Source organism: Typopeltis vanoorti, chromosome 17 (assembly GCF_054136105.1).
Source record: "Typopeltis vanoorti isolate ZY-2024b chromosome 17, IOZ_Tvanoo_1.0, whole genome shotgun sequence".
Taxonomy (NCBI): Eukaryota; Metazoa; Arthropoda; class Arachnida; order Uropygi; family Thelyphonidae; genus Typopeltis; species Typopeltis vanoorti.
The window spans coordinates 55655552-55670948 of record NC_143565.1 but is presented as its reverse complement, the minus strand read 5'-3'; the positions used below and the strand labels follow the sequence as shown (position 1 = coordinate 55670948).

General features: G+C 37.7%; 1 protein-coding gene across 2 annotated transcripts in view; it reads right to left on the bottom strand.

Annotated features, from left to right (window-relative positions):
- The window catches only part of LOC150097407 (RCC1-like G exchanging factor-like protein), a 264930-nt gene that overhangs the window by 75960 nt on the left and 173573 nt on the right, over nt 1-15397 (bottom strand). For both annotated transcript variants that reach the window (XM_090407234.1, XM_090407235.1), the window contains exon 6: nt 5722-5806. In XM_090407234.1, the coding sequence (XP_090263360.1) occupies nt 5722-5806 (85 nt within the window). The remainder of the gene's footprint in view (nt 1-5721; nt 5807-15397) is intronic.

Sequence of the window (15397 nt, the reverse complement as noted above, 5' to 3'; positions counted from 1 at the left end):
AAGAACGAAAATAGATGCTGCAATCAGCCAAATCTTAAGTTCTGGAAAAAAATTTTAATGAATGGAAATTGGAAAGAATAAAAAAGGCTGTATTCAGAATAGGCAAATTATAGGCAATCTGTAATAACCTTATTACACAAAACAGAATTATAGAAACTAATGAGCAGCATTTAAGAGAAGAGCAAACTGGATTTGAGAGAGAGAGAGAGAGAGAGAGAGATCTACAACTGATGTAATCAATACTTTTTTTATTGCTGCTTTATAGACTTTATAACCAAAATCCTGTTCTTGATCTATCCGCACAAACCGCAGAATATGTGGAGACTTGCTATTCAAATGAAGAAAATGTCTTTCTCCTCAATGTGATTGTGGTGCTCCTGAACAAATAATTCTTTGCATCACCACTGAATGCAGCCTGCACACTTATCAGGATGACTGATCCGACTTCCTCCAAGTTGTACCATCAGAACTAAACTGGATCGCAAAACTTAGGTTTGCAATTATAGTTTTTTATACTTACGATCCTATTTTTTATTCTGTTTATTTGTACTGCATGAGCCAACCACAAAATTTTACAAGATATCTATATAAAAAAATAAATTCACTTTATGAACATTCAGTATATACACACACACACATTTCATGAACACATTATGTTCTTAAGTTGAGGTTCGTTTGTAGTATTATTTACAGATAATAAGGAAAACTTTAAATGCTGAATGAAAACCCACATAAAAACAGCAAGGACTATGCAGTTCAGATATTAAAACCAAAATAATGACAATAAGCAGAAATGGAGAAGAACTTAATTTAGAAGCAGAAGGAAACAAACTGGAAGAACAATTAATTATGAAATTAATTGTTTTGAAACTAATTAGTACAATATGAAAAAACTGTCAAATGCAAAATAAACCTAGGGTGGTCTATGACCAAAATTAAACATTTAAAAACATCTTTCCAAAGAACTTAAAGCAATGCATACATGGTACTCCACACAATTCTCTATGGTGCATAGGCTTGGGTTATCAAACAGAAGGAAGAACAAAGATTGGCTAGGCTTTGAAAACAAGTGTTTGAAGAAAATAAATTAAAACAAAAAAACAGATTAAAATAAAAACCAATTACACTACCATATTCCAATAATGGTAAGAATTAAAGATAAACAGTTATAGTGGTATTGATATGTATACAGAATATATATTGAATGATTTCCTCAAATTCTTCAAAATTGAAGAGTAGAAGAAAGGTACTGCCAGGAATACCAAGAAATATGGATAAAATATATCACAAACATAAATAGTTTGAACTCTTAGAGAAATTTAGTTAACTTGGCTATAGACTGATTGAACTAGAAAGCCGGTGTTCATGGTAGTCCCAACCCACTTTAAGCAGGAGGATGATGATCACATAATCTTCCTGAGACATCTGTCTACCTGACTCATCACATACATTATTATTGAAAATAAGGGGATAAACATCCTTTGTTGTTTTATAGCCAGTAAGTGAAACTAAAGATCGATAACTACGATCCATAAATTGCATGCCGAAAAACTATTGGCAAAGGCAATTCGAAGTAAAGGTGGAGCAAGCTCCCTCACTATTCTTGATATTTTCTCATAATGTAAAACACGGCTCCTAGGAGATGTAATACTGTCATTACATTATGAGGAGAGGTCACTACCCAGACCGGTTTCAACCTTTTTTGAGGTCTCATCAGTGAGTAGGTAGACCTGGAAGATATCAAAGCTTAGTGAAAAGAACTTATATACCTTCACTAAACGAATGCCATAAAGGTGTAATTATATTTTAGTTAAGATAAAAAGCCAAATGGCTAGTTTTCTGGCACCTTAATATAGAAAATAAGGGGATAAACATCCTTTGTTGTTTTATAGGCAGTAAGTGAAACTAAAGATTGATAACTACGATCTATAAGTTTCATGCCGAAAAACTATCAGTGAAGGCAATTCAAAGTAAAGGTGGAGCAAGCTCCCTCACTATTCTTGATATTCTTTTCACTAAGCTTTGATATCTTCCAGGTCTACCTACTCACTGATGAGACCTCAAAAAAGGTTGAAACCGGTCTGGGTAGTGACCTCTCCTCATAATGTAATGACAGTATTACATCTCCTAGGAGCTGTGTTTTACATTATGAGAAAATATCAAGAATAGTAAGGGAGCTTGCTCCACCTTTACTTCGAATTGCCTTCGCCGATAGTTTTTCGGCATGAAACTTATAGATCGTAGTTATCGATCTTTAGTTTCACTTACCGGCTATAAAACAACAAAGGATGTTTATCCCCTTATTTTCTATATTAAGGTGCCAAAAAACTAGCCATTTGGCTTTTTATCTTAACTAAAATACATTATTATTATTATACTGCCATCTCCTTGCAGTCTGAAGACTCATCATAGGAAGCCTACACTAAGCTATATACACAGTAACTATTGTACCTCTCTTGAACTTATTCCTCAACATAATACTCAAAATAGCCTCAAGCAACCATTCCATTCACCACTCTCAAGTGAAAAATCCAGTCATGACAGCCTTACTTACCACACTCTTACTATAACTTCCTTCAACAAAGTTTACATAAACAGTCGTGGTTCTTAAGTAATACCACTGCGCTTTTAATGCCTTAGTTGTTTCCCGCTCACAAGTCAGTTTTATTTAGGAACAGTGCAGTTGTAAAATAAAGGATCAGGCAGCACTCTTTTAACAAATAATTACAACACATTTATTTACATATAATACATGAAATAAACAATAGGGAGATTGCTTTCTCTAATCCATTTATATAATCTTTAGCATGAAATTAGAACCCTTTTACTTCAACATTAAATAATCTCTTTAACTGAAAAACTTATGTACTCTCTGCTCACAATTCCAACTCATTAAACTTCTAGTATACTCGCAAAGAGGTTAGCTAACTCTCTGTTAAGTTAATTTTACAAATTTTTATATAAACTTCCAGCATGCCAATTGATTCTCTTAAAGACACTTCTTATTACTATTGAACAATCTCTTAAAAGTCCATCTACAACCTACTATGAGAGGGAATATACAAAAAGTTTGAACTTACAAAAAAACTCTGCATCGCACATTCAGTCAAAAGTCTTTCACTAGAGTCTTATGGCATTTCTTTCATCTCAGATCTAGAGTTTCCTTCAGGAATGTCTGGCATTCAGCAGTATTTCATCGGGAAAATATTGGGCTGTGGACTGCGATTGGAAAAAGGCTGTTCTCCCACGGCAAAAAAGAAAATCTTCCGAGCGAAGTTGCTTCGGGTAATTTACATTGCCTTATTTCCACTGCTTGGGCTCGCCGTAAGGCCTGGACAACTGGCTTTTCTATCTGCCGTTTCCAATAGCTCTAACTGCCGCCTCCAATGACCGTAATTGCCGCCAACTGACTCTCTTATGGACTCCAGAATCTGTTCCCTCTCTCTCTGGCGATGATTGGAAGCCCCTCATGCTAGGCTCAGTCTCCTTTTATTCTCTAATCTCAGGACCTTGCATTAAGGGTAGTAAACCCAGAAGAATTCGGCATTTCTCTTTCATCTTTCTTTAAGTTTGACCTGCTCTTTGTTCTCCTCTGTGCATTCTTTTGAACGTATTTTGCCGGGCACAGAAACTTGTCTCTAAAACTAGTGGACCTCTTTGATATTTTGCTTCTCCTTTCGGGCTGCGGAAACTTCTCTAAACCTAGCGGCACTCTTCGATACTAACTTTAAAGGTGTTAGCGCAGAGCTTGTAGGCAACTCTTATATACAAAACTGGTAAACAACTTTCCTGCGCTCTTACACATAACTATATACAAAGTTCCCAGATAGGAAAGCATTGCCTTTATTTTTGACGTTAAAACAGTAAATACATTCACTTCCCACAGAGTTAACTACATTAATATTTTGCAAAATATACATAGAAACAAACAAGGTTATTTACAGTTCTCATGGGACTTGACTTATGTAAAAAAACAATGTAAAGCGCTTTGGTATTTTTAAGCCTGCCCATATCACAAATGTACTATAGGTTTAACAAACTTTTCATGCATGGAAGTCACATAAAAAAATAAAAATAATAAATAATATAAAAATTTATTTTTTTAAAAAAGTTACCCAATGAACTTTGCCGTAGGAAACTCTCATTTCTCATTTCCATGGTTAAAAAAATGCATAAATATTACAAGGATAAGTAGAGATTTATGGAGCTGCAAGGAATAGTGTCACAAATTTTAGCAAAATCTTGTCTGAAAATCAAAGATGATGGTCTAGATTATTAATTTTTGGAGAGACCTCTAAGAGAGTCAGATCTGTTGTCCAGATGTTCAGAAATAATATTGTGAAAACCTTGTTAGCAAGCTAATGTTAGCAAACAGATGAGATAAAAGGGGAGTAGTATTTATTTATTCCTATTATGTTAGGAAAGCATTCCATAAACTACTCTGTATACAAACTAGTAAATGTTCACATTTATCATGTATAGTATACTGGCCTGATTGACTGAGTGGGTTAAACTTGCCAAGCAAAACAGATTGGGTTCAAATCTTGCTATGGCAGGTAAGTTTGTAGATGCCTTTAGCTAGCAGATGATGTTCATGAATTGGATGTGATGTAAATCACTTTCCCAACACAGTTTAAAAAAAAAAGTTGTTCCATGTTTGTTCTCGAGAGAAGGATTCTTGGATCATTTTATGGATCTCAGCAGTAACCCCTGCTGTTTAACTAGTTTGTAAATGATATATCATGTGGACTGACTGGGGATCTTCAGTTGTTTGCTGATGATATAAAGTTGGAAAAAAGTAGCAATGCTGAGTGAGGTTAATTCCCTTCAGGAGGATTAGACTTTTTACTTGGACAAAAGAATGGGATGGTAGTTTTAATATCAATAAGTGCAAGGTGTTTCATTTTGGAGTGCAGAAATATATGGCGATCGATGGTGCCATACTGCAGAAAGTGGATGAGATTAGAGATTTAGGAGTGATGATTGACAGTGGACTAAAGTTTAGAGGGCATATTGCTAGTGTTACAAAGGCTGCAGATCTTAGTGCTGCTATGATAAGAAGTACTGATGGTTGTGCCGCTGTATAAGGCACTGATCAGGCCACACTTGGACTATTGTGCTCAGATATGGTCACCTCGATTTCAATGTGATGTGGAGACATTGGAGAGGGTCCAGAGGTGAATGACTAAGACAATATCGGGACTTTGGAATGAAGGATATGGAGAAAGGTTGAAGAAATGTGGATTGTAGAGTTTGGTGGATAGGAGGAAGAGAGGTGATATGAAAGAGACATTTAAGTTAGTGAGAGGATTTTATCAGATTAATCCAGAAGGGATTATAAAAAGGGTAGAAGGTGAGAGGGGAAGAACCAGAGGTCATCCCTGGAAGTTATGTAAAAGTGTGGTAGAGAGAGGTGTGACCAGTAGATTTTTTACATGGAGAATTGTCAGTGAATGGAATTCATTACCAGAATGTGTTGTTAATGCAAGGAGTGTTAAGGATTTTAAGATTCTATATGATATAAATATGTTGTCAGTTGAATGAACCTCCCATGATGAGTCTGGGGACTCCATGGAGGGTGTAACAATAATAATAATAATAATAATAATACATTTTATCCTTAGTCTGCTCACAATATTACATGTTCATGTTATCTTTTAAGGTTGTGAATAACATAAAAGTTCAAATGAATCAATAAGCATGATTTCACACTGTGCTAACCTGTTTGTCCATCTGCTCCCCAACCACAACTACAGACTTCACCCTTTTCAGTCAAAAAGAGTGTGTGATCCTGGCCACACACCACCTAAAAAAAAAAATGTTGATATTATTTTTAAAAAATCATATTTCATACATAAAGTTTATCAATTAATGAAAATCATTACTCCATAATATGTTCATATGAATATCCAAATATATAAATCTATATGCAGATACCATAAACAATATGAAATCAAGCATATCACTACAGCACCAATAAACTTTGAGTGGGTTTCTTCCTATTTATTATCCATTCATTTCATGTTTTGAATAACAGAACAGGAGCAAACATGGAAAGCAAGAATTATTATTATTATTATTATTATTAAAACAAGACCTCATGGAGTCAAAGATTCATCTAGGAGGTCCTTTTATCTCACACACATCTCATCATACCGGGTCTTAAACACATTCAAACTCCTTGCAGACACCACACTCTCAGGCAAGGCATTCCAATCATTCACAACTCTGCACGAAAAAAACCTGCCTCTCACTCCCCTACTCACACCCTCTTTATACAGTTTCCAGGTATGACCTCTGGTTCTCCCCTGATCTCCCACTATTCTATGTAGAACTTCTCCACCATTGATCCTATAACAACCCCTCACCAACTTGTAGGTCTCTATCATATCTCCCCTCTTCCTTCTCTCCACTAGACTCTGCAAATTACATCTTTTCAATCTTTCCTCATACTCGACATTCCAGAGGTCAGAAACTACCTTAGTCAGTCGCCTTTGCACCCTTTCCAACATCTCTTCATCCTTCTGAAAACCAGGTGACCAAATCTGGGCACAATAGTCCATGTGTGGCCTAATCAAAGCCTTATACAATGGAACAAGAATCTCCCTACTTCTACACGTCAGTGTCTTCCTCATCATTCCCAGAAGTCTTTGTGTTGTCTTCACAATTTTGGTGATGTATCCCCTAAATTTTAGATCCTTATCCACTATCACTACCAGATCTCTTATTTCCTCTACTTCCAACAATATATTCTCACCAAGCATAAATTCTGCATCCCATCTTTGTTTTCCAAATTTTAAAACCTTACATTTTGCAACATTGAACTCGCATCCCCATTTGCTTGCCCAATCACTCAATTTATTCAAGTCTTCTTGCAAGGCCACATCTTTCTCTAAATCCAGACTAATTTATTAAAAAAAAGGGTGGCACACCAATTGGCAATTCCTATAGGTGGAGATGACCTGCAAATGCTTCTGCCTGATATCTCGACTTGGGCCTGGCTCCCACTGAAGAGACCTCAATAAAGGTCGAAACCGGTCTGGGTAGTGGCCCTTCCCTTAATGCATAACAATAGACATATCCGCAAGGAGATGTGTTTTGCATTATAGGAGATACTAGGATAGGAGTGTTGGATCTTGCTCCACCTTTGCAACGAGTTGCCCTGGTGTGTACCACCTTAACCCAGTCCTGAAGATACTTTCAGGCGCAAACTTTGTTTGCTCACACTTGGATAAAGGATTAAACTAAATTTATTATGCAAGGCCACAACATCTTCACTACTCTTTATGGTTCGTCCCAACTTTGCATCATCTGCAAACAACTGAATATCTCCATCCAAATCTTCGCCAATATCATTAATATACAAGTTAAATAGTAATGGCCCTAAAACAGATCCCTGAGGCACTCCACTAGTGACTTTCCTTTTCCTGGATATTGCACCCCCATACACAACTTGTTGATAACTATCAGATAGCCAGTCTCCAATCCAATGCACTAATCTAATATCCAACCCCATCTGCTCTAGTTTGACTGTCAACTTATCATGAGGTACTCTATCAAAAGCTTTTGCAAAAGCCAAGTATATTACTGTGTATCCTTCTCCTCTGTCCAAGGAAGCAGTCACTTTATTGTAATAAGTAAGTAGATTACTAAAACACGACCTCCCTTTAGCAAATCCATGCTGTCCATCAAAGATTATACCATTGTTGTCAACCCAACTCTGGATCCTAGTTCTCACAAGCTTCTCCAACAACTTAACCACAACACCTGACACACAGATAGGCCTATAGTTTGATGCTTGAGTTCGATCACCTCCTTTATGAAGTGGCACAATCTTGCCTTCCTTCCACTCTTTAGGAACTTGACCAAGTGCAAGACTCGTATTAAAAAAATATGTCAAGGCAGGTGTCAACACTCTGGCACATTCCTTCAGAATACGCAGTGATATATTATCAAGTCCCACAGCCTTATTTACATCTAGTTTACTCAACTCCCCAAACACCTCTTGCTCACTTACAGTCAGTCTCTCCTCCCCATCATCAACTGCTCTTAATCTCTCCATGAAGTCACATTCACAAGATTGAAAGATCTTTATGAACTGCTCATTAAGTATCTCCACCACACATTCTGCAACAGCTGTCTTTATACCATTTCCTCCAATCAATGTCATCCTTCCATAATCATTCTTTCTTTTGCTGGCTACATATCGAAAGAGCTCCCTAGGATTCTTTTTAGCTTCATTAGCTAACTGCTGTTCATACCTCTCTTTAGCTACTCTCACCAACCAAGTCACTCTCCTTGCCTGGTCTTTGTAGAACTCATGAAATTGGTTACTTCCACTTCTCTTATGCTGCCTCCACAATGCCCTTTTTCTCTGTATTGCATGCTTAATCTCTTTATTCATCCATCTCACACCTAACTTATTTAACCTTCTCACCCATGGTATACATTTAGACATTGCATCCACTAAATATTTTTTGAAAATCCTCCAAGCTGCATTGATCTCTTTTCCAGCTAACTCCTCATTCCATGCTACACCTGCAAGCTGTCTCCTGAGCTCTTCATAATCACCCCCCTTGTAGTTCCACATATACCCTTTTTTCACAGGGGTCCTTGCACTGCTGGCAACCACCCAAGTAATCACCTCATGGTCACTTTCACCAATTGGTGGATGATTTGATACCTCATTGATAATTACATCCTCCGATGAGATGACCAAATCCAAGACCCTTAATCCTCTTGTGCCCTCTGTTACATACTGTCTGAGGTAGTTATCCCTCAAAAACTCAAGAAACTCATTTTCTTTACTTCCAGTTGCTATCTCTTCATTCCAGTCTATATTGCCATAATTAAAATCACCCGTAATGATCACCCTTTTCTTATTTGCTTGGCTTATTTGACTATACATTTCACTATCACCACCATCCACATTACCAGGTCTATAACAACATCCCACCAAGTATTTGATTCTATTCACCTCTATCTCACACCATACTGCCTCAAAACCACTGGCCCCATTTCCCTCTTGCATCTCTACCTTGTATGGACATAACTCTTTCTCTATCATCAATAGCACTCCCCCTCCCTTTTTACCCCTTCTATCCTCACGAAACACATCATACCTTTCCATCTCTATTCCTGTCAGGATGTCATCCTCATCTAACCATGTCTCACTTATTCCGACAATCTCTGGGTGCACAGACGCAATTAGTGCAACCATTTCATCCGCCTTGTTTCTTATACTTCTAGCATTGGTATACAAACACAACAACTCATTTCTGGATCTACAGCTAGTTCCACTGATACCACTCACTCGATGTGATCTCTCCATGCTGGACTGGGGCCATTTCCCTTTCTGCTTCTTCATTTTAGAACCCTTTGCAATTCCATCTGTTTCCTGAATTCAGATGATAATATATATTATTGAAATTCTGGTGTATGTTTTAAATATTATGTCTAATCATCTGAGCATATACAGAAATTCAAATAACTCATCAACATGTTTATATTATACAACATTCAGAATATAATAAATTACTTTAATAATATTTCAAGCTTTTGTATTGTGAAGTTCATAAATTAGTTTATCAATTTTTAAATGGTGAGAGTGTATGAGAAATGTGTGTGTGTTGAAAGGGAGAGAGCAGTAAATTTAAGGCACAAAAATACAAGTGTTGTACAAATGATGAGGGGGGGATGCAAAAATAAGTGAAGAAAAGAAGAGGCCTGGCTCTAAAAAATGCAAACATCACTTCCACAGGGCTACTCAGGCACCTGTGGAAGTGATGTGAGATGTGAGGAGAATAGCAAGGCAACATTAATGAGTGAAATAGCACACTTATACAGAATATTTTATGGGACAAAGCATCATTTGAAGAAGTGGCTGTCAGAGAAGAGTAAACAAGGAGAGGTCGGAGGGAAAGTAAGGAGCATATTAATTATCATTATTATTTATACAGGTACTTCATGGAGTCAAAAGACTCGTTGTGGGAGACCAACACTATCCATTAACACAATACCTATCATATATCTCCTTAGGGCAGGGAAACTAATATTGAAAAGGTTGAGTGTAAGAGAGAGAAACTTTAGCACTGACTGTATATTTATTGATCCTTATTCACAGAATAAATTGCAGAAGAGAGGGGATAAAAATCGGCATGGGACTACTGAAATTAGTGACTTTTAGTTCTAAAGCCAGTACAAGAACTAGAAGGAATCTGCAATTTTTGTATACCAATGCAAAAAGCATTCGAAATAAGAGAGAAGAATTTTTGGCATTAGTCAGTGCAGTCTCACCAAAAGTTGTAGGCATTAGTGAAACTTGGCTGTCAGTAGAAGATGTGGTCACTGGAATTGAATGTGATGGGTACAGTATTTTCAGGGAGGATAGAGAAGATAGAACAGGGGGAAGAGTACTGTTGATGATAGCTGATGTGTTGCAGCCAAAGAAAGTAGTATATCAAGATGATAGACATGTGAATGAGAGTTCATTTGAGGCGGTCTGGTAAGAAATAGTGACCAATGCAACGAAATATACAGTTGAATGCTGCTACAGGCCAGAGAGTACAGGGGGAGATATTGAATTCATGCATCAGCAAATTAGTGCAATGAGTGCAGGTTTAGTGATTATTATGGGGGATTTTAATTATGGTGATATCAAATGGAAGGAGTAATATCACATAGGAAAAAAGAAATGGAGTTCATACATCTTCTACAAGATAATTACTTGAAACAGCACATAACTGAAGGGACACATGGTGTGAGAGTGTTGGACCTGGTTATTTGTTCAGAGGATATATGCATAAGTAAGGTGTCCTCGTTACCTCCAATTGGTGAAAGCGATCATGTGGTATTGACTTGGGAGGTTTGCAAAATCTGTGGATTTTTCTGTTAAGAAGGGGGGTATATAAGGAACTACAGGTTAGGCAATTATAACAAGCTTCGGAGTGAGCTTGCAGCCATCCCATGGCAGAACATATTGCAGGAGAAAGATGTTAGCAGTGCATGGGATAAAATCAGCAGGTATCTGAGGAAAGCAATATTAGATTGTGTCCCCATGGTCAGGAAGTCAAACAAGGCAGGCATTAGATGGATGAGCAGTAGTATCAAGCTTGATCTGCAAAAAAAGAAAATGTTATGGAGAAGTTACAAGGAGAAAGGTGATCGGTACATCCATGAGCGGTACAAGGCTCAAGCTAGGAAGGTTACCAGCATAGTAAGAAAAGCTAAATCAGATTATGAGAAGACCTTAGCCAAAGAGATCAAGGGTAATCCCAAAAAGTTCTTCCGCTATGTGGCAAGTAAAAGGAAGAATGACATCTTTAGTGGGTGCTGATGGTATTGAGGTGACAAATTCAGATGTAATAGTAGAGTTATCGAGTGATCACTTTTCAAAAATCTATCACCCAAGTGAGGATATCTCTGTACCTGTAGCAATAACTAATTATTATTATTATTATTTGACACCTCCAGGGAGTCCAAAGACTCATCGAGGGAGAGTGTGCCAACAGCATCGAAAATTGTACCCCTTCCAACTACTAACTGCGCTCAAACTTACTTAACTGAGCCATTAGTAGCAGGGACTCTACCAATCGACCAACCTGTGCCGGCAATGTGAGAATTGAAGCTAAGAAATCAGAGGTATTTAATATATTGCAAAATTTAAATGCAAACACTGCTGTAGGTTTAGATGGAATATCAGCTAGGCTGTTGCGTGAATGCGCAAATGAATTGTTAACCCCTCTTACTTGGATATTTAATTTAAGTTTGAACTCTGGTATGGTACCTAGGGAGTGGAAGTTAGGCAAAGTGGTTCCTTTGCATTAGGGTGGCTCTAAAACTGCGGTAGTTAATTACAGACCAATCGCCATCTCAGGGGTAGTGGAAAAAGTATTGGAAAAGTTGGTTAAAGACAAAATTCAAGAATAGGTGGATCAGGATATGATACTCTATAGAGGCCAACATATTTTTGTTAAAGGTAGATCCTGCCTTAGCAATCTATTAACTTTTCATAATAGAATGACATCTGAGTTGGACAAAGGAACTGGCTACACAGTGGTACTTCTGGATTTTTCTAAGGCTTTTGACAGGATACTCCATAGAACACTATTATGCAAATTGGAGCAGATGGGAATGGATACTAAATTGGTGATATGGATAAGAGAATGGCTCAGGGAGAGATATCAGAAGGTGGTGTATGGAGGAGCCGAGTCCAGGATGAAGCAGGTGACCAGTGGTATGCCTCAGGGCTCTGTGCTTGGGGCATTGTTGTTTAATTTATATATAAATGATATTGGAAATGGCTTAAAGGAAGATATTCAGTTGTTTGCTGATGATGCAAAGTTGGGTAGCACAATAAAAAATCAAGCTGATGTTGAAAGTTTGCAGGATGATTTAAATAAGCTGGTAGAATGGGCAAAAGGTAATGGATGTCAGTTCAATGTGGAAAAGTGTAAAGTCATGCATTTTGAGATTAAAAGATTACCAGCTGTGTACTACATTCATGGAACAGTACTTCAAGAGACTGATGAGGCTAGGGACTTAGGGGGTGTTGGTAGATAGGGAGATGAAGTTCAGGGGACACATTGCTAAGGCATCCAAGATTGCACATAGGTTTACTTGGTTGTTGAGGAACACACTGACATCCAGAGATAAAGAGGTTATTATTCCCCTTTATAAAGCATTGATACTTCCACATTTGGATTACTGTGCTCAGGTCTAGTCACCTGGATTCCTTGGAGATGAGGAAGTTGTGGAGAGGGTTCAGAGGAGAGTGATGTAAAAAATGCTCCCTACATTGATAGATTGAGAGCTTGTGGATTGCAGAGGTTGGTTGATAGGCAGAAAAGAGGAGATATGATAGAAACATTTAAATTACTGAAAGATTTTTATAGGATTGATGCAGGGGAAATGTTTCAGCTGTGTGATAGTGATGGAAGAACAAGAGGTCATCCCTAGAAATTAAAGAAGAGTGTGGTTAACAAGGGTGTCAGAACAAGGTTTTTTGCCTAGAGGGTGGTGAATGAGTGGAATTCATTGTCTGACTTAGTTGTGAGCTCTTCATCTGTAAATGAATTCAAGAAGAGATATGACAGATATTGTTTTGCTAGTTTGGGTCTCCCGCGAAGAGTCTACTGACTCCATGGATATATCCATAATAATAATAATAATAATAATAATAATAATAAATTTATTGAATGTTAGGGCATTCAAAACTACCTCCAGCAATCCATTCTACTCATTTACATTCTCCAAGTAAAGAAAGTAGTCCACACATCCTTACTAACCACACTCTTAGACAACTTCTAAGTGTTTATATTCTTGATTTCATCTTTTATTCAAGTGTAAGCAAACAAAGTTTGTGCATGAAGTATCTTCACAACTGGACTACTTGTATATAGAGGCTAATGACTTCACATCAACTGCCTAAGTATCCCATAATGCAAAGCACATATCCTTACAGACATGCATAATGCACATTATGGGAAGGACCACCACCCAGACCTCTTTCTTTATTGAGATCTCATCAGTGGGAGCAATACCTAGAAGTGATACCAAAGTTGAAGTTATGCAGATGTGGGGGAAAAAACAAGTCTAACCCTTTGTTTTCCCACCACTCTCTATGTATTGAAAAATTTCTTTTGTGTCAATCTTATAGAATCCCCCACCATATCTCCACTCCTCTGTATGCCAGCTAAACTCTGCAACCCACTAATGAGCAAAAAAAAAAAAAAGGGAGACTATGGAAACAATATTGATTCCATGAATATGGATGTACTTGATGAATTGTATAGCTTAATCATACAATTAGTTATACATTTTGGCTGGAACAAATGATTTAACAGGTGAAAAGTATGGAAAGTGAATAAAAAAGAGTTACTGGGGTGGGAAAAAAAAAAGATGACAGAGTAAAGTTTGTAAGTCTCTTGTCAAGGTATAATAGGAATGAAATTAGAAGGAAGGACCATGTTTGTAAATCAATGCAGTTTGTGCAGGAGAAGTGATGTAATGTTATTAGAGTTTTGGAGTGAATCTGATAGACAAAATGACTTGATACTTAATAGATTACATTTGAATGGATCTGGATAAGGTATCTGAAGAAAGTTATTTTCAGTGGGAGAATGGACATTCAAAATCAGAGAAACTAAAGTTATTAGGGAGGATGCGGGTGAATACATGTATACAAGTGCCCTGTTAGTAAGTGTAAGACTGAGAAAGATCATAGAATGCTAAATATAGTTTCTCAGGTCCCAAATCTGTAGAAATAGACTGAGAGGAGGAAAGGACAAAAGCACAGAAGGAAATGGAATTAGGGTCTTTGCCAGGTTTTATTTATTATTATTATTATTTAGGCTTCAAGGTGTCAAAAAACTCATCGCAGGGGGGGGGGTCCTTCCTAGGAAACACAAAGTCTATCATACCACTACTTAAACTAATTGACTGTTCTCGCTCTCACCACTCTATCAGGCAATGCATTCCACGATTCAACTACCCTCCATGTAAAGAAACCACTCCTCACTCTCTTGTTCACAGTTTCCTTTCGTAACTTCCAGGGATGGACCTTTGTCATAGCTCATTCCTGCTGTTCAACCAAGCGAAAGAACTCCACAGTGTCAACAATGTAACCACCACTGAACAGTTTAAAAGTCTCAATCAAAGCACCTCTCCTCCTCCTTCTATCCACCAAACTCTGCAGACAACATTTCCTCAGCCGATCCTCATAACTAACATTGTACAGTCCTGAAACCATCTTTGTTATCTGCCTTTGTACCCTTTCCACAGTTAATTTATCCCCTTCAAATCCTGGGGACCAAATCTGAGAACAATAGTCTAAGTGTGGTCTGATGAGGGTCTTATCCAAAGGGGCTATACTGGAGGAAGTAGGGGGAGACAAGAGATCTGGGGTTAATGATTGATAGAAACCCGAAATTCAGGGGACATATTGCAAAAGTGATGAAGGTAACACAGCGGATTGCTGCAATAATGAGAAGGATGTTGACCTGTAGAGATAAAAGAGTTATCTCTGTTGGATAAGACCCTGATCAGACCACACTTGGACTATTGTTCTCAGATTTGTTCCCCAGGATTTGAAGGGGATAAATTAACTGTGGAAAGGGTACAAAGGCAGATAACAAAGATAGTTTCAGGACTGTACAATGATAGTTATCAGGATCAGCTGAGGGAATGTGGACTGTAGAGTTTGGTGGATAGCGAAAGGAAACTGTGAGCAAGAGGGTGAGGAGTAGTTTCTTTGCATGGAGGGTGGTTGAAACATGGAATGCATTGCCTGATGGAGTGGTGAGAGCGAGAACAGCCAATGAGTTTAAGGAGTGGTATGAGAGACTTTGTGTTTCTTAGGGTGGACCTCCCCTCGATGAATCTTGATAGACTTTGTGTT